This window comes from Propithecus coquereli, unplaced genomic scaffold, assembly GCF_000956105.1.
Source record: "Propithecus coquereli isolate 6110/MARCELLA unplaced genomic scaffold, Pcoq_1.0 Scaffold37, whole genome shotgun sequence".
NCBI classification, from domain to species: Eukaryota; Metazoa; Chordata; class Mammalia; order Primates; family Indriidae; genus Propithecus; species Propithecus coquereli.
In genome coordinates this window covers 2,543,482-2,564,343 of record NW_012149396.1, presented here as the reverse complement: position 1 = coordinate 2,564,343, position 20,862 = coordinate 2,543,482, and the positions used below count along the sequence as shown (strand labels likewise).

Sequence of the window (20,862 nt, the reverse complement as noted above, 5' to 3'; positions counted from 1 at the left end):
CTTAGTTATCCACATATCCATATATTTAGCATAAAGTTTGTGTTTATGGGCCTTGTTTAATTATAAAAGATAATCTAATGATCTAGATTCCACTGGGCATCCAGATCATTTTCTTATACATGTTTTTTTTGTGAAGAATAATAGTTTAAAAAGAAATATAAATAGTCATGTTCTATTTTGAAAAAAAAGAACAACACTGGAAGACTTATACTACTTGATTTCAAGACTATAAATGTGTCGCAGATAAGATGGTATGGTATCAGCATAGAGATAAGCAAATAGATCAGTGCAACAAGATATGGTCCAGAAACAGGTACAAACATAAAGACATATGTGGTCAACTGTTTTTAACAAAGGAACTAAATAATTCAATAAGATAAGAGGAATTTCTTAATAAATGGTAGTGACAAAACTGGATATCTATATGAAAAAAAATGAAGAACCTTGTCCTCTTCCTTAATATATACACAAAAATTAATTTAAGATGGATCATAGACCTAAGGGTAAAAGCTAGTAAAACATAGAAGAATAGCTTCCTGCCTTGGGGTGAACAAAGCTTTCTTAAATAGGTCACAAGAAGTATTAATAATAAAAGAAAACAATGATAACTTAGACTTCACCAAAATAAAAACTCTGCTCATCAAGAGACAACACTCTGCAAAGCCTCAGATTTGTAGAAAATATTCACAATACCAAAATATGATAATGACTTTTTTAAATATATAAAAAATTCATACACTCCAACCTAAAAAATGGGCAAAATAAAATGTTTAAATGGTCAATGAACATATAAAAAGATGTTCAACATCTTTAGTTATTACAGAAATACAAAGTAAAGCCATGAGGAGATATAACTACACACGTATTAGATTTGCTAAATTTAACAAGTTGGTTAAGATTAGACAGCTGGAATTTTCACACGTCCCTGGGGGGGGGGTTCAAAATGTTATAACCATTTTGGAAAACTGTTTTTAATTAAGACATATACCTAAATTCAGATCCAATAGTTCTACTTCTAGATACTTACCCAAGAGAAAGCTTATGTCCATTAAAGCCTTCTTCAACATTGTTCCAGCAGCTCTATTTATAATAGCCCCAATATGCAAACAATACTATTTCCACCAAAGAGACTTTGGTATATTCGTACTTAGTAATTAAAAACACCTAAATTACTGAAACATGCAACACTGTGGATGGATCTCAAAAACATTATGCTGAGAGAAATAAGCCAGATACCACAGGACAGACATTATGTGATTTCATTTATATGAGGTACCTAGAATAGGAAAATCCATAGAGACAGAAAGGAGAATAGTGGTTACTACGTTCTGTGGGGAGAAGGGAAAGGGGAGTTTCTGTTTGGGATGATAAAAAAGTTCTGGAGATGGATGGCAGTGATGGGTTACACAATGCCATTGAATAATACACTTAGAAACAATTAAAATGATAAATGTTGTGTTATATATTTTTTACCACACACAGAGAAATAGCCAAATACTTGGGTTGAAAGTGGAGGAAAAAAGTCTGAATGTTTTGTTTTTATTCTACTAACTTATATTCTTATGGTGTTATATACATACTTTATATTTTCCTTATCAATCCTTGCCAAAAAAAAAATTCTTGGAAGACAAAAATCTATAGGAAAAAAACAACCAATGACTTATTTTTTCTATGAGTTCATTCCCCTTGTAACTCTGTTCAGACAAAAGAAAAATAATTCCAGGTACCACATGTCATTCTAAGAGGTTTAAATTTTCATTAAAGTGAGACAGCAGTCAGGCTTCCAAGGAAATAATGTGAATCTGTGCCCACATCCAGCAGGGATAATGATTCTTTTAATTATAAGTTACCGGGCCAAATTCAAAGACATGATGGGCAGGCATTAGGTAACTAAATAATAAATAGTAATTGCATTTCTTCCTTTGCATTTTAAAGGGGAAAACACCTGAGAACTTCTAGTTGATATTCCTTACACACAGCACACTCTGTGTCATGAAGTCATTTGAAATAATGTCATTTGATGCTGTGCATCCAATAACTTTAAATAACATCATTAACATTAGAATGAAAAGAATGGAAATTGACTATCTAGAGGGCATCCTTCCTCATACTTATGAGGTTTGTCAAACGAAAATTATGTGACTCTTCCTTTGTTACACATATTTGTCTAGTATAAGTAATAAAATGAATATATTTACAAGGAAGAAGAAAGGGAGGAGGAAGAAGGAGAGAGAGAGAAGGGAGGAGCAAACCATCCAGCTATCAAAAGCCTCAGCTTTAAATCAATCATTATGAAACAGATTACTACTTTTTCAAGAGATTTAGCTATTAAAAGCCATTACCGATTCATTGAGAATTTGTGTGTATGTTTGCGCGCATCTGTGCATTCTTTAAATACTGAACAGAATTAGCACTAGTTTAAATGGAGTTTGGGTTTCAGGTCTGTCACTAAATTGCTAAGGAATTTAGACATGTTTATATTTTATCTAGTCTTTAAAAGGAGAGGCTTGGATGATTTTATCACTAAAGTTCTTTTCAATATGTTACTCTAAGTCAATGTTTAAGAGAGCGATGGTTCTCCATAGGGTATACCTATGATCTCTATGGGATATCTGGCCAGGGGTTGGTTGTGTGACATTGAAGTCTGGAAACAAGAAAAAGCTATCTGGCCAATACTTCTTGAGATTAGAAAGAACAAGAAAAATACGTACACCATTTCTATATCTTGCTTTTGGTTTGACCCCTGAACTGTTCCACATAAAAAAAATATTTATACCAATCATGAAGTTGTAAGCACTGGTTCATATGTTTGGTGAACCATTCATAAAAGTAATTCAGGAGAGCTGTAAGTAAAATCAGATACAGTTCAGTAGGAAAACAAGAAGTCAAACAGGAGGATCATTTTTCTTTTTACCATCCCCTTTTGTTGTGGCTTTGAATGAAAATACAATATATGATCTTGAAACTATAGGAAATCATGTAAAATAGAAACCTGGAATAGTTACCTAAATAAATCAGTTTGAAATACTCCTAGAAAAAAATGTATAGAAAAACTGTTTGTTGATATGATTCTAATTTGGATGAAAATGGGCTAGGTCTGGGAACCCTGCCCCTGCATACCATTTGACCTTTTGGATATGGGCAAAACATGTGGATTTTGATATGAAGCAGAATAAATATCTGAATTTTTTTTCGTGAATGACATAAAGGATATAGAGAAAAATAAAGATGTATTGGATAAATACCTGATAAAAGATACATGGAAAGAATGGGAGAATGTCAACATGAAGAAAGGCTTGGTGGCTGGCTAGTTTAGGGTCTTTCAGATCAATGCTTCTCTGCCATTATAGGATTTTCTCCCATAGGGCTAAGTAGCTTGACTTTAACAACAGGCAAAGCAATTTCTAGGACTGATATGAGATAAATGATGATTTATTAAAGCAAATCAAAACAAACCAAAAATAATCCCAAAGGTACTCCATATGGTTAGTTGCATGATCAATCGTAAAGTCCAGCTAGAAAAGGAGAGGGAGAGATTAAGGAAAATGATACATTGAAAAAGAAATGAAAGTATCAAGCTGAAAGTGTTTATGATATAAATAATTTCATGGAGAGTGAAGACAGTAGAAATTTGGAAGAAAAGTAAAGTCATCATTTAGGATGTTTTTGGAGTTTAAGGTTGATAATGGAGGTATCTTTAGAGAAAAGAAAATAAGATTGAGATATGGTCTGGGTATGGAGGATGAATGACAGTGGAGAGAAGATCAGTGAGTGGGATGGTGGAACAAATAATCGGGACACAAAATTAGCATCTGGCACATTCCACATGTACAACTAATCTTTGTTTATTGATGTTGAATACCCATATGACGATCCCAAGGTACCTTAAGAGATTGTAGCAACAGGGTTAATCACAGACAAAATGTAACAAAGATAAATAAAGGGGTCTTTCATGTGAAATCAGACAAAGCCTGGCATGAATAGAGTGAAAGACATGCAGTTTGTCAGCATCATTCATGAAATACTTACAGGTTTCATGATGAATCAGATCTATAATGAGTCCATAAGATAATGTGGCTATCCACATCAACGTGATTGTTCGCTATGTGAATAATAATGCAACATTTAAGATGAGGAAGGTACTCTTAAGGAATGCCTAATAGTCACATGACATCTGCAACTATGCAGAGGAGGAAGACATATCAAGTAGGGAGCTGACAAGCAAATGGGAAACATTTGTAGAAACTAAGAAATATTTGTAGAAACTATTTAACTTGGAGAAGAGGAGAATTGGTGGAGGGAAGGGAGGCTTGACAGACATCTCCAAATATTCAGAGTTGTGCCATGAAAGTCAGTCACTAAACTCACTAGATTTGTTCTTTACAGTCCCAGGGGAAATAATTATGACAAATAAATGGGAGCTATAGAGGGATAGAGCTTTGAATATAAATTCCTGAAAGTTAGACCTACATATGACAAAAATGACTGCTTAAAGACAAAAGAAATTTTCCTGTTATCAGTACCGTTCAAGCACAGGCTTGAAGAAAGTGTTGTAAAAGGACTGAAACATCAGAAGATGAGTGGAGAATCGGACTTCTAAAAGTCTTTTGGCAGGTATTTTGTGTGTCAGTAAAATGAAAATGATAGGTTCAAGATAAATTCTTGGTGATTCTGTTTGCTGTGTGTGTGTGGTAGAGGAGACTGCAGGTTGGTGAAGGCAGAATGAATTAAAATTGTTAATTATGGAAAATCCACCTAACATCTTGAGGATTAAATAGAATTTGAGCAAGACGCATACATTTAAAAGTTTGAATCCAATTAATACTCACTTAAATGTTGTTTTCTAAGCTCTGAAAATCAGTTCATCAAATAATAAAACCCAGACTCGAAATGTTTACTTTGTTCATGAAAATAGCCTCTTCAAACCCATTATATCATTAGTCACAATCCTCTGAAAAGGCAGGCAAAGGACTGCTGGTTGTCGGCATTAAGTGAAGATACGACGCGCTGCCTTGTGGAGATACTTGCTTTATTGTGTATTTCACACATACAGATATTGATAGTTATAATAAACATAAATTCCTTTTATAGTGTGCTTATTACGACAGCTACCGTTTATGTACTTTATAGTCATTTATGACTTTTCATCCAAAGAGCCAAGAGCATATTCAAAAATATATTTCCCAAGAACAGTGTCATAGCAATAGTGTTTACTTAGTTTGAACGGAATCTGATGCGGCAGCAAGACAGATATTTTTCCTTCTGGCTGAAGAGCATCACTCCTCAGCAGTGTCAGCTCTTCCAAGACCCACATGGCACAGAACAGGTACGTTTTCTTATTTGTAATATCTGACTCCTGTGTGCGTCACTCTGTCAAATTGTATCCTATCGTAAACTTCTTGATACTCATGTCCTCCTCAATATGGAGGAAAAATCAGTTCTAAAATCAAAACCACAATTCTGGAAAATGCTCTCAGAAAAAGATATGCTCATTTGATTGAAGAATAGGCAAGTCTACATACCTACATCACATTTCAAGAAAAAGTAGACTTCGAACTGTGTGATATCACATGTAGATATTTCCAAAAATCAAGAAATTTATTCTTCTCAATCATAGAGGGAAATTATACAAGTTATTGCTTGAAAGTTATACTTTTCATCTGGCAGTTTAAATGGAGTGTCCATATATAGAATGTTAAAATATTTTCTAATTTTTAAGTGAAGATTCTTAAGGCAAACATTTACCCCTTTTACATACAATTTAAAAAAAGGGGGAAAAAAGTACATACTGGTCTATTGAATTTATTATACTGCAATTCAGATAGCTTACTCCAATGATCTAAATTTCAGGTTATTTAGTGATAAGACTTTTTCAGGGAAGCCAATATCTAATTGTTAAATAATAGGTGCACAATAACTGTTGAATAAATGAATCAATAAAAATGAATTAATGAATAAATGGCTGAATGACAGTCACAAGACTAAACATCATTATGTAAAATTGGATACTGGAGTCCCTTAAGAAAAAAAATTGTTTTCTAACAAAACATAAAAAAGTTCTAATCATTGCATTTTTAAAGGCTGAAATAATCCATTGCTAATGAAATTATTATATTCATTATAAAGATATTAAAGACATTGTGTAATTCTTCTATTTTGGGGACATATCAAATTATATGTTAGTGTTATAGACAAAAGCATAGGTTATAGACAGAAAGCAGAAAAATGTCTATAATTAAATTTGCTAAAGGAAATGCTAAATGTGGTGCTCTTATACAAGATGATCACTTGTATTTTACAGAAGGTACAGAGGTGTTTATCATTCATCAACAACACTGAGAAGGAGGGACCATTTTCTGGCCTAACAATGAAGATGTAATTTGGAGATATTTATATATGTATATATCCTCATCTTGTAATCATTATCACTTAAAGGAATTGAGAAAAAAAAAGGTAGCCAGGAGCAATTATTTGGATCTTCCATAGTGCCATTTTTCTGAGGAACATGAAAAAAGTCAAGGTTCCTAGTCTCGTGACCAAATTTGTAAGATGTGTGTGTTCATACTAAAGAACTTGACCTTCCTCTTAATTTCTTCTTCTTGTTTTCTTTGTGTGTTTGCTTTTTATCTTTTTATGTTCACAGTCATAATATAACAATATAATTAGGTCAGCTTTTTTTCTTTCTTTAACTATGTTTTGTTTTCCTGAGGCACCTCAGAGTCTACTGAGAGAACAAGGGAGAGGCTAAGAAACTGGCACTCGCTCCCAGCACTCACTTTTGTCTAGTGGTATGCTAAATAAAGGTTCAAAATCTGGCTCTCTGAGGGAAAAAGCTTTCCTTTGTAGCATTTGCTGAGTTCTGTGGTATAAACACCCAACAAGACCAATTTCAACCTACAGGTGTGACTTCACTCATTGAAAGCAGAGTTCGGAAGAGATATGAAGAATTTCTACCACGGAATGGATGTAAACAACCTCAAGGGCATAAATAAGAGTAAAATGTAATAGGTTTAACATATTATCTTTGTTTTTAACATAATTTGTTTAATTGTAAGTCTATGTAATTTAATTTTAATAATGGCTGTGGTAAACACGGGGCTCACAGAATTCCTAAAAAATTAATAATCGGTCCTCACAAGAGGGTACAAGCTGGCTCCAGTACACGACTGCTCTTGTCCCCTAAAGACCAATCTTTGCTTTTGAATAGCTTTGCCTTTGCATTTTATACCAAAATGTCACACAAATTTTTGTTTTTAAAAGTAGATTTTATTTTATTAAAAAAAATTGTGGAAACCACTGACTTTGTTATAGCAGGATCTGTATGCAGATCATTCTCATCTATACCATCTGGGCTGCTATTTGAAAACCCTCATTTCCTGGCTAGAGGACCTGCTGAATCAGAAGTGTGTATGGTGGGGCACAGGAGAAAGGGATTCTGCAATCTAAACAAGCAGCTGGTTTGAGGTATTCTTATGTTCCTTAAAGTTGGAGAACTTTAACTCTGAGCCCCCGCGACTTCTCCTTTCTCTAAACTGGACCTGGTAGCCATTACCTGCTTTCTCAGCTACCCTCGGCTTTAATTCCAGGACAACAGGAAAATGAACAGTTTCAGTGCCACCTGCATCTGAGTTTCAGCTTCAAAGAACTGTGATCTCAAAAATCCAGAAGATCCTTGACTATATCAAAGCTAAATATAGTTAGAAAATGCCTCCGACCCTCTCTAAACAACAGACAAGGGATGAGTATCCACTCGCTTCATCATATGTAAAGAAGTTAATTCCTTATGTAAGAGCACAAATTCTAGTCCATTCTGGGTGTTGCTATTTGTCAGTTTCTCATTGATGGCTGGGGCTCATGAAGGTACTGAGGTTTTGTGGCTGACAAATAAAGAGGAGGCCTCTTATTACATTGGCGGAGCTGGCATGTTTACCTAATGACTGTTGCATGGCCTACACTCAACAAATATTTATTATTAAACAAATAAATAAATAGTGTACAAATAAATAAGCACGTGAAAGAATTAACCCAGGATTATAAGAGAAATAATCTTTAAATTCTTCATTGCCTTTTCTCTAATAAACCTTTCAAATTAAGGGAGCATTTTTTTTTTTTTTTAATTTACTGGCAATGTTTCCTTTAAGTACCATTATATTTAATTTGATCAAGGGAATTATCTATGTTAGCATCAAAATGAACCACAAATATATTTTTCTTTCTTTGACGTACAAGAAAACCCAACCCGGAAATATTGAAATATAGACATCTCTGGAGAAATACATGTGATACTATAGCCACGGACATAGACATATATATTCTTTGCAACATTTAGATTCATCTATGCATAAACGAAAAAAATCTACAGTAAGCTTCATATTTTTAGAAGAGATGAATTTTATTTAAAGTCAGTATGAGGCATTTCTTCACGTATAAAACTCTTTTGTGTGTGTCTCATCAACTTTATCCATGTAAAAATAAAATAGACAACTATCTAGTTAATAGCTACTGCCTCTCAGCTAAAACACAAAATGGTCTGTCAAGCAGATTTCTCTGAAAGATGTGAAATGTTTATATAGAAGGACCTTGAGTTACTATAAAAAAAGAAAATAGAATTTCTTGCTGTTTCACCTGGGACAAAGTTATTTATACAAGGCACAGCAATGTTTCCCAGTTGCATTAAGATTAGATATGTAATATGTTGTTAATTTTCTGAAAATATTAAATTTTTCCTAAATACTGTTTTTTTTATCTACTATTACATACTTTTCAATGTATTTGAAGACATCTATTGGTATTCAATATATACTTTATACAAAATGTTTGGGAAACGTGATGATGATGCTCTTAGAGTCTGTCAATTTCCCACAGCGAGCTTTCCACTGGACTGAGTGATGTTCTAAATAGCTTTGGAAAACGAATGGAGACTATCATTTTCTATGTGAAAGAGCAACATAGTAAATGAAATAAGTGGATCTCAATGTTGAAAGTTATTGAGAATATATATTCAGACTGCCTGATGCTAGTGGACTTTTTAACGAGATTAAACTGAGTTCAGGAGGAAGATATATCAAACTCAGTTTGTTGCTACAGAAATTGTATCTTAAAATATACTCAATATTTAGATAGTCACACTATTATCTGACAACATTTCTTCTATGCTTAACTAATTTATGTCCATCTGGTTTTATTATTTGAATTAATAATGTTTGATTGCAAAATGTATGCCCAGTGTTACGATTTGCATTTTCTCTGAATCTAACGCACATTTCTTAATTGTTCCAGACCACTGCTGCTAAATAATTAGAGGTTTTAATTTATCGCCAATAAACCTTGAGGGCTAAGGTAAGACTCTTTTCTGTGATCTCAATTTTTCCCCTTCAAACTATCAATAGCAAATATATTCTATAACTTGGAATTGAGGAAAATTAGAATCACATATGGAAAGGAAATATTTTGTTTCTTTTTGTTTTTTTTTTGTTTTGTTTTTTTTAAGAGACAGGGTCTTGCTTTGTTGCTCATGCTGGAGGTCTGTGGCCTGATCATAGCTCACTGCAACCTTGAACTCCTGGGCTCAAGTGATCCTCTTGGCTCAGCTTCCTGAGTAGCTGGGGACTATAGATATGCACCACCACGCCCAGCAAATTTTGTAATTTTTTGTAGAGACGGAGTGTCACCATGTTGGCCAGGTTGTTCTCGAATTGAACTCCTTGCCTCAAGCCATCTTCCCACCTCGGCCTCCCAAAATGCTGGGATTACAGGGATGAGCCACCACGCCCAGCCTCACGTTACTTACTAAAGGTTATTGAGGTATTAGTTTTGCTCTCTTAACAAACTGCATGCCTCTGGGGTGTTCTTTAGGTTAATCAGGGAGAAATACATAGTTGTGAGGTACAGAATCTTCCATGCAGGTTCACTCCAGGAGGATTTGGGAGGTCAGGGAAATGAATTTTTCTGAATCTCCTTCTAGCTCTCCTTTCTCAGCATTTTTTAGACCTGAATCTTCCTATGTTTACTACACACAGTTCTGATGTCTTCTAGCTACTGATCTAGACCTTACCCTACCTTACTTCTGCCTGGAAATGAATACCACCAAGAACTTAAATCACTTGAAGACAAGGCTTATTTTGCATTCTGGTTTGTATCCTTTCCTTAGCATGGGGCCCTATCCATAGGAGACAGTGTGACCCCACGACCAGCAATCCTGGCTTGGGCTTGAGTCCCAGTGCTGCAACGCAGTCCTTCTCTGTGTGACATTGGGTCACGTTACCCAGTCCCTCTCAGCCTTGGTGTTCCCTTTGGTAAAATGGGGGTAATTATACAATACAAGGACGTTAACGCTTTTCCAATACCCATCACTCTCTCTCCCTCCCTCCTGTGTGCTGTTTCTTTTCCTTAGGCAGCTTAGATTCCAGGGTTTTATTTTTAATCACTCTTTTGCGAAACTCTTAATTCCGTATCTCCTTCTCCCCTGGCAAAGCACCAAACAGAATAAAACCCAACCATCTGCCTACCTGAGGCCAGCAACCAGGCAACCAACCATGGGGAGAAAAACAGACACGATTGTGTTTATTGGTTTCACTTTGAATTCATGACAATAAATCCCAAATGGTCAGTCTATACTGCTCAGCCATCATAATGTCATATATATTATGATTTGTTTTCTACAGTCTGGGATAACTATTCTCAATACCCACTCCTCCAAGCCTTTCCACTTAGATGAGAACCTTTTCTTGTATTTGTCATCTCCCCAGCTGCTAATTAACTAAAGTATCTGCATCCACACCTACTCTCTCTGCCTTCGCTAGTTTTACCAAGATGAAAGTATCTGTGTGTCTCCTTTGGGTCCTGATACTTCTTGTCTACTCAAATGATGCTGTTCTTGCAATTTTCCACTCTCTCCTGCACTATTAATTTTTCCCCCTTTGCTGCATTATTTCTAAGAGTTGCAGTCATCTCTCATTTTCAAAAATGAAACAACAAAAATAAATAAATAAAACAAATAATAACACCTTCCTCAAACCTGTCACCTCCTAAAGTTACTATGTACTTCTTTCCTCCACTTCAGAACAAAACTCCGCAAAAACATCATCTGCAGTCACTCTATTGTCTCTCCACATTCTTACTCTCAATTTTCATGGCCCCTCCCACAGCGGTAACTTTACTGTTGTGCTTTTACTGTATTGCTCATTAGCACAGGATATATTCATAGTTAACAGCCCCCACCTTTTGGAAACACTATTCCCCCTCTTAGCTTCTATGAGACCAGCCCTCCTTCTTCTCTCCGTTCCCTGTTGTTCTTCCTCATTTGTCCAATCTCATGTGAAGTATCCCAAGTTTCAGCTATTTTTTTTCCTAACTCTCCCTAAGTGTCATCGATAATGATAGTGACTCCTAAATTTATATCACTTGGCATGACCTGTCATCAGAACTCTAGTCTCATACACCAAATTGCCTACATGATTGGCATCCTTAATTGTATGTCTAATAGCTATCTTGAATTCAAAATGTCCAAACAATAATTGATTGTCCCCCTTTAAACCAATTTATTCTCCACTCATCCTCATCTCATTAAAAAGCTCCACAGTCCAGTCATTTTTTTGTAGCCAAAAATCTAGTCTCTAACCTCAATTCTGCTGTTCCTCCTGCCCTTTATCCGTTAGCCCACACTGTCGGCCACAGATCCAACACACAATCCTCATTTTTCCACTTCTCTCCCCACTTCCTCTTATGTATCCTAGGTTCCTACTACAATCATCTTATAAGGGCTACTCAGCTGTCTGCTAACTGCTCTTCCTGCTTCCCCTCCGTTCCATCCCCTGATAATTTTCCTCACAGTAGCCAGTGTGATGCTTTGAAAGGGTGAATCTGATCATTCACCCTTTTCTCATCCACGGAATGAAATCCCAACTTTTACCATGGCCTGCAAAGCCCCACCTGATCTGGCCCCTAGCCAGCAATCCCTGACTGATCCATATTGTCACTTCAGGGTCACAGTCATGCAAAATTAGTTCCCTCCTCAAGGCTTTCGCAATAGTTGTTGGCTGGACTTGGAACACTTCGCTCTGAGTGTCCACCGAGTGTGCCCCTTCTCTTTCATGTCTCAGCTCAAGTGGCATCTCCTTAAAAGCCCCTTCCCTGACAATCTGATCTAAATTAGGTCCTCAAAGCCATTCTCTATCATATTACTGTGCTGAATTTTTTTTCACTGAATTTATCACTCCCTTGTGTTAATGGTTCGTTTATCTGTTTGTTAATGAGCCTATTTGCATGTAGTAGAATATAAGTAAGCTCTAGAAAAGAAGGTCATTTGATTGCCTTTATTATAGTTTTTCTAGCAATAAGCATAGCTCAAAGTTGATATTCCAGTAATTAGTTTAATAAGATTTACCATATAGGATCGTTATAAGGAGTAAATAAAGCACTATTTTAATTGTTTAGCACATTTCCAGGCACAAAATACCTGCCGAAAGACTTTGTTACTGCCATTATTGTGATTAGGTGCTCATTGAATGTGTGTCAAGAATATTGATTATAATAACTTATGCTAATGTGTTAAATCTTCCAAATAAAGTACTTGCATTTTAACAGCTGTTTTCTAATATAAATAATATTCAAAACTACACTAGTGAATAACATTTTTGCATATAGGTGAATGTTTCAATATCTCTAAAATCAAATCACATAATTAGCAACTGCTTTTACCTTTTGGTAGGACTGAACCTATTCATGTCCTCTAACTAATTAACCATTCCAACCATAAGGGCAACTTCCATGAACTAAATTAAAATCAGAGACCTTATCACTAGACCTAGGTTCATTTAATTTAAGCCCATTATTAAACCTCCCACTTTTCAAAAATGTATGACTTGAGGGAAATCTCATTAAACTTCATGGAAAGGCTAACGTGAGCTTTGCCTTCAGAGCCAACCAGAAACGGAGCCATTAGAAAGGTGTGTGATGAAGTATAAATTACAAGGTGATATTAAAGTAAGACTAGAACTCAAAAGAGAATGGCATCCTATCACATATTTCAATCTCTTTTGCAAAACTCTTTGTGCAAGTATACTAATGGCAGCGACTATAATAAATTTGGAACAAGCAAGATACAGCAGCCTTAAAACACACAATAGCAAAAAATGATGTATTTTATGTATTTGAAATATGAAAGATGAGAAAATTATAGAAAATGTTTTTCTAAGGCCTATTTACATTACTAAAATGTTCATATTGACATGGAGATTTAATCATGACTCTAAGTTATTCAAATCTTGTAATAGATGTCCTACGGAGTTCTCAATTCCCTCCTTTACAGTTATACACAAAGGCACTTTACAAAGACTATTCCTTGATTCACTTCTAGCTTTTCATAAATTTAAATTTTTCTTCTCTCTTTTTTTCCATTTGATTTATATTTTTAATTAATTCAGATAATAACATACTTTTGGGGGATAAGGTTGCTCAATTTATGAAGTACATCGTTCTTGTTTGGAATGTATGTGACAACATTAACAGAAGTAACTCTGAAAAGTTTTAAATATAGTATTTGATCTAAAAGTTTTTCGTAGAACAAAAATAATTTGAGAAAAGCTGAGTTAAACAAATATTTCTCATAGTTTCTTGTAATCTCCCATAGTAAACTTGACATATTTCTCAAAAGTTTTTAAATCATTGCCACTTCGTTCCTCGGGGAAGTTCCATGAGACAAGTATTCTCTGGAGTAGACTTTAGGAAGAGCTTCTCTGAGAAAATGTGTGACAGTGTGATACAAGGATATGCTTTGAATTTTCAGAGTACTGTCTTCACCTTATTTACAGAATGCATTTAAATCAGCATATGCATTTATGTTATTTATAAACTGGTTGTCCAGTTTTTCAAAATATTTTGTTATCCTTCCCACTCATAGTTTATATTTATTCGGTGATTATTCTTTCCCTGAAAAAAAGATGAAAACTATTGACTTTTTGGAACTTCCAAAAAAAAAAAAAATCAAAGAATCAGTTTAGCTACTGGTTAGGAGCTTTGGTTTAAATTGTGATGGAATATAAGACTGATGTTTGTGAACAAAATTATATTGTTAGAGTTATTCCAGAACAATCTCATGCATATAGCTCTGGTTTCTTATTATTAAATATGACAGTTGGCTTTACCAGTAGATTTTCCAAAAATAATTTATAAATGTGGGGCTTTGGAACAGAGGTATTCTAAAAGTACTAACAATAATCAGAAGTGAGGCATTTCTTCCCAGCCAATTAAAGCATCTGTCTATATTCCTGACCACTATGATCCATTAAATTCTTCATTTTCCTATAAGAATGAGGATATAAAGCTTTAAAAATGTTTTATTTCTCAATTAAAATGAAGCAAAAAGGCAATCAAATTTTTTGCATGTGAATTGGCTTCCTTGCTCTTTTATAAAGTCAGTCAGGATACTGAAGGTAGAATGGTGGATGCCAGGGACTTGGGGAAGGGGGAGTTGGGGGCATTATTGGTTAATAGGTACGAAGCTTCAGTTTGGGAAGATGAAAAATGTTCTAGACATGGAAGGTGGTGATAGATGCACAATAATGTGAATGTACTAATACCACTAACCTGTATATTTAAAAATAGTTAAAATGGTAAATTTTATGTAAAGTATATTTTACCTCAATAAAAAAGTATCTAATAAAAAATGTAAACAGGATAGCAGATATCTGAAGATGGGTTCTACCCATATTATACACCATGCATAATTTTATTCATGAAGGAATCTCACAAATTATCACATATTGTCTGATTTTAATGTAATATAAAAATGTATATCTAGTCTAGTCTTTCCTACAGATTCTAGACAGAAAGATTAAACTGTAAGAACTATCAGGAAACATTGCCTTCCTTACAATTATGCTCCTACTCCCAAGCCCTCCCTAAAACTTTCATCACAGTTCCCTGGGCATTATCTATTCTCAAAGAACTATCATGTGATGAATCAATGAATGGATCAATAACTAAAATAAATACAAGTGACCTACATCTGTTGCAACTGAATGGATGGATAACTAGGGCAGACACTGTGTTCAAGCAGAAATGTTCTGTGTACCATGATTGAATACAAATATCAGTGTCAAGTTTGGGAGTGTAAACATTGTTTTATTTAAATTGTCCATTGGTAAGCAAATGCTGGTTTCTAATTGATCTTTAAATAAAAGTAATCATCTGAGGTCTCCCATAGGCCCTCTTTTTTTTACACTAAATCCGTTTTTAAAACTCACCACTTTTGTAAGGGGAGGACTCAGAGGTATGAGTCCAGAAACTCAGTGGCCAAAGTCTATTTTATGAAGAATTTAGGATGATTTAGGGAGGCACAAAAAAGTATTTTTCTTCATGGGCCATCTGAGGCCTATGACTCCATACAACATACATGAGAAAGAACAACATTCACAAGAAGCATATTGAGAGTCTAGAAGTAGGTCCACACACCTGTTTGAACACTATGCTTCCAGAAGGGTTGTCATGCAGAAGGGCAGAGTGTGAATTCAAATCCCCTCTGTACCAACAAGAAAAGACAACTCCAATTTCAGAATAAAACAACAATGAAAAAAAAAACCCACAAAACACAGAGGACCTGTAAATTAATACCATAACTCACATTGTTTTCCATTCATCCAGCTTTTCTCCATCTCCTCACTTCCCAATGGGAGTCATACACAAATGACTCACTTAGCTAACCACTTGGCTGTGGACTTCTGTTGATAAGAGTTATCACCAACTCAATGACAAGGAACAGAGACAGCAGTCAAAATCCATCAAGTCACACCACATCTTCAAAAGCATGGCCCTCTGCAGTAACCTAATAACACACCTAGATTTTCTCTGTATTGTTACACACACACATACACACACAATGTTAAAATATCCAAAGCCAAAACGATCAGTTTGTTTGTCAAAGTAGAAAACTGCTGTTTTAATTCTCCCTTTGGGTAGTTTCTGGGTAAAGAAAATTGTATGATTGCTGAACTTATTTTCAAGTTAGTTAAGCATGCCAAGTTGTACTGAAACATGGAGAGTGACACACTTTAAGATGGAGGAAGAACTGGGCATGGTGGGTCATGCCTGTAATCCCAACACTTTGGGAGGTTGTGGCAGGAGTATAACTTGAGGCCAAGAGTTCAAGACCAGCCTGGATAACACAGCAAGACCCCATCTCTACAAAACATAAAAAAAAAAAATTAGCTGGGCATGATGGCTCGTGCCTGTAGTCCTAGCTACTGGAGAGGCTGAGCTGGGAGGATCACTTGAGCCCAGGAATTTGAGGTTACAGTGAGCTATGATCCAGCCACTGTACTCCAGCCTGGGAGACAGAACAAGCCCTTGTTTCTAAAAAAAAAAAAATGAAGGAAGATATCAGAGATACCAGTAACTTTTTCTACTGTTGCATTGAAGGTACCACATACACTGTCATTTTGAGTGACTGAGTGTCAGCTTTTACAAATGCAACAAAAAGACATTCTCATAGATGTATCTGGTGTTCAAGGATAAGGATTGCAATGATGAAGAGGGGTGAGGTGATAGAATGAGAAGAAACCACCATTTTGCATTGTTTAGATTTCTAGATTTAAAAATGACCCGTGCCATGTGACATATTGGTTTTTGGGAGGAAGGGAGGAGGGAAGGTTAATATTTCATTCCTTGTAATCATCCTGCAGTGCTCAATGGATAAATATCTGGACTTGTGAGTTAGATCCAGTATACTCTAATCAATTTACTTGTGCTGTTTTCTCTAATTCTGTAAAGATACAGTGATTGAAAAAGGGTGTAGTAAGTGGAAATACAGTCAGAGATGATTGGAGTTGCAAGAGGTTATAGGATACTCCCTCCAACCCTTTCCTTTTATCAATGAGGATATAATGTCAACTTTGAAGGGTTACGATAGATTAAGTATGGATAGAAGAATTTTCTTTCACATGTTTTCATACAGAACTGTGAACTCCATGAAGGCAAGGTCCGGATCATATCCCCAGTGTTATATGTGATATTATGGTAGGTACAGAGTAAATGTTAAATGAATAAATAAAATTGAGACACAGTGACTTTCCAAGGTCTCCAAGAAGTACTAAAAGAATCCAAGTATCTTGAATCCTAGCATACCCTAAATGTTCTTACTCCCAGAACGTTCCAATTGGAACATAGGAAAGTGGCTATATGTCAACATTAGCTCTTTAAATTCTGTAAGCATGTGCTTTATATTCTAGCCAACTAATTAGTTGTAATATTTATTTGTTCAAATACTTGAATTTCAAAGCAAATTATCCTTATAAAAATGTTTTCTAATAAACACAGTCACATTTTAAAGTCCATACTGTAAACCATTATTTTTTTTCCTTGTGAAGGTGTTATTTCTTGTAAAAAGTTTTGGTATGAGACATATGTCTCATCACGATCCGTTATCACCCGAAATCTAGTATGTTTAGGTCAAGCCATTATTTCAATACAGAATTTGGTATCACAGTTAGCTTGCATAAAGGGAATCTAGTCTTTTCTGTGATTACAGTTTTGTAAAGGTAGCACATTCCATGAGTTTCCAGGAATTATTAATATATTGTAAGAATGCCCTTTGGCTCTATTATCTAAATGTATAAAGACCTTTTTGTTTGAATAGTCCAGAACATGATTTATGGGTCCAATTGGTTTATAGGTGGCCATGACCTTAACAAGTACCTAAAAATTGTCACTTTATACCTTATAATAACTTTTCAGTTCTAATTATAGAAATACTAGTTATCTCTCTGAAAAAATATTAGTAGTACCAAATTTCTTCATTGATTGTCAATAAAACAATAAATTATGCTCTACGTTTACAAATAAGACATAGAATAAAATTTTGAAATTTGACTCTGTTCCTTCTCTCTTAAAGAAAAATCCCAAGGAAAATAAATAACATAGAAACTCATAATTCTGTTAGTCTAAGAAAACACAATACTTATTCCACTATAGTGTTTCTTTTTAAGTACAGTTTGTTCCTTGAAATGTTAATAGTCAGGGGTAAATACTAATATATTTGAAAACTTTTCCTTTATTTCAAACAAAGAAGAATATAAGAATAGAATATTATTTTGCCTTTCTCTAAATCAATAAATTGAGAATGGATAAAACAGTGTTTTGATCAAGTTTTTATCCTCTTGATAACTTTCTAAGAAAAATTCTTTAGAAATTAGGAAATAAGATAACAGAGAGAAAAAGAAGTAGAGAGAATAAGAGACTTTCCAGTGTCTAGGCCTGATGCATTCATTCTCAAAAAACTGCTGAACAATTTAAATTTTCTAGCAGCACAGTGTTCCAGAGATCAACTGCAAGAGGATAGAAGCAGAAGTGTTTGTATTTGCTTGCTGTAAGCACTGCATATTCTTGAAGAATATGGGCTGGGAGATTTGTATACATATATATAAATGAGTTGAAAAGTCAATTTTACAATCCAGGAATTCCCTCTTCAGGAAGATAGTAAATCCATATTCAAATACAGTTAGCATCCAGGGTCATTCAACGATGACTTATTCACATTTCAGAAGAAAACATTCATCTTTTGCTGGAGTACACTTTTAAAGGATATGAATACGCAAACACAAACTAGCTTGTATGTCAGTTTCTATGTTCTTTCCTGGAGGAAACATTTGGAAGGAAGTGAAGATTCTAATAATGCTGAGTCATTAAACAACAGACACAACAATATGTTTTTAAAATTTCATTCATTAACAACATATAATAATAGTAAAAATCTACTTGACTTTGACTTGACAATGTCTTAATTTGAGCGGTGCACCTGTAAAAAATGTTGTTGCAGATAAAAATGTCTTTTTTAGGGTTATGTTAATTTCAGGTTATTTTCCTTTAGCTCATTTTTCTTCCTAAATTCAGTTATTTTAATTTTATATTTGTTTTTCTAGCTCTTATCCAATATGGTGCCTAAAAATATAAGAGGATGACAATCTTAGAGACATTTCACTAGCTTCAGAAGATAAATTCATTTGACTGAGACAAATCCAAACAATGTCAGAAAATATTGCTTCATCACAGATTCTTGCAAAATACGACAAGGAATTGCACATGGAACGAAGCAGTCGCTACTGATACTAAGTTGGATTCACTGTATATATTGCATTACTATTTTCTCATGATAAGCCAAGAAAGAAAGCATTAACACTAACACTATTTGAACATAGAAACAGGTTCGGTGAGGTTGAAAACTTTACTAAGACCACATACAGTTATGAACAGGGAAAGCTAGAATTAAAACCCAGAGTATGTGTCTAAGACCCATGTAATTTCCCTGTTGTCTCCCAGAGTTTAGAAACCTCTTAAACCACTTAAACCATTGCCTCCCTTGAAAAGTAAAATGAGGCCCAGGAATAGTTAAATGGTTTCCCAGAGTGTGTGCAGCTGGGTGATGACAGGGTCAAGCCAGACCAATCCTTGCTTGCTCCACTATGCTAGGTGGCTTTGGCTTATTTTCAATCCTGAGACACACTTAAAACAATGACGTGTCTCTAGAAAACTGATTTCTGGTGTTAGGCTACTTCTCTTCAGCGAGACTTAGCCTAATTTAAGTTCCTTTTAAAGTCATAGCAACTTTCCAGACCAGGAAAATATTAATGACTGTGTAACACTACTACATAAATTTAACATAACTGGGCTTTGAGAATGGCCTTCAATGACTATATTTATAAGGGAAGAAGAGAGATAATGATGACACATTAAATTCTAATTAATATGTTAGGAAACAGAGCCTTTCTTTATCCCACCTCTTTCAATTGTTCTGTTTAGCATGTTACCAGACCTATGTCATATATTGGTGAGTACAAATAACAGGGACATCTTTGTTTCCTGATGGAATACCATTTAGCTATTATAACATTTATAAAATCAAGTATACTAGAAGTAAAAAAATACCTCATTTGATTTATTTAAGTCTGATGGAAGAGGATGTGGGATCAATGCCACTCACTTTGCTGTTGCAGAACCTTTCTTCACATGGAAGCCACTACCTTGTACTCAAGATGGCAGCTAGGCGAGTGGAGGTTATACACGCATGATAGGTAATGAAGTAAGGAACATTTAGCCGACTTACCCTTGAATTGACCACTTCCAGGGAGACGTTCTGAGGTGGGGAACTTGGCACTACAAGGAATCAAACAAAGTTTGACAGTTACTGCCAAAGTATCACAAGAGAAACTCCAACCCACTTTTGAAAAGAAAAAATGTGTCTTTTTCACAGTTCATAATGAAAATTAGGTAGGTTAACCCAGGTGGCATTTCAAAATTTTCTTGCAGAGATGAAAAATAACTGTATTTGTTTATTTCTCTCTTGGTGGGCCAGTAAGTTATCCATCGAGGGAGCCCCCAAAACTGTTAGGCAAGAGTGTACCTGCCGTGATACCAAATCCCACCATTTAATTTGCAGCTCTCTTTGGATAATCTCTGAGAGAAACCAATAAAAACACACAAGAGATTTCCTAGAGTGGTTTTAAAGGCTTAAGATATTGTGCATTTCAAGATCCACATGGTTTTATGACGAAATTTGTCATTCTAATGGTCACCCAGGTTGCTTAATCCCCCTAACACAATCTTTATTATGTCTTAAAAAGTGAAAAGAAGAAATACTTCCTGGTTTTTTTTAAGCTGTGTATAATTAAACCTGTGTGTCATAGATGCAAGCAGGTTACCAAATAGCATTCCCTGACTCAATTCTATTAACAAAGAAGTAATTTATTTTTCTTTGGAGATTTTCTAGGTACAGCATTTCATTTCTCTTGCCTGCATTTTTATTTCCCACTCCTTTATAGAAGAAGGAAAAACATGTATAGTTCTCCTTTAATACTTGTATTGAATATTTAC

At 34.9% G+C, this 20,862-nt stretch overlaps 1 protein-coding gene across 1 annotated transcript in view; it reads right to left on the bottom strand.

Annotated features, from left to right (window-relative positions):
- The window catches only part of DCC (DCC netrin 1 receptor), a 1,232,106-nt gene that overhangs the window by 431,263 nt on the left and 779,981 nt on the right, over positions 1-20,862 (bottom strand). The window contains exon 11 of the mRNA XM_012651723.1: positions 20,020-20,145. Coding sequence (XP_012507177.1) covers positions 20,020-20,145 — 126 coding nt within the window. The remainder of the gene's footprint in view (positions 1-20,019; positions 20,146-20,862) is intronic.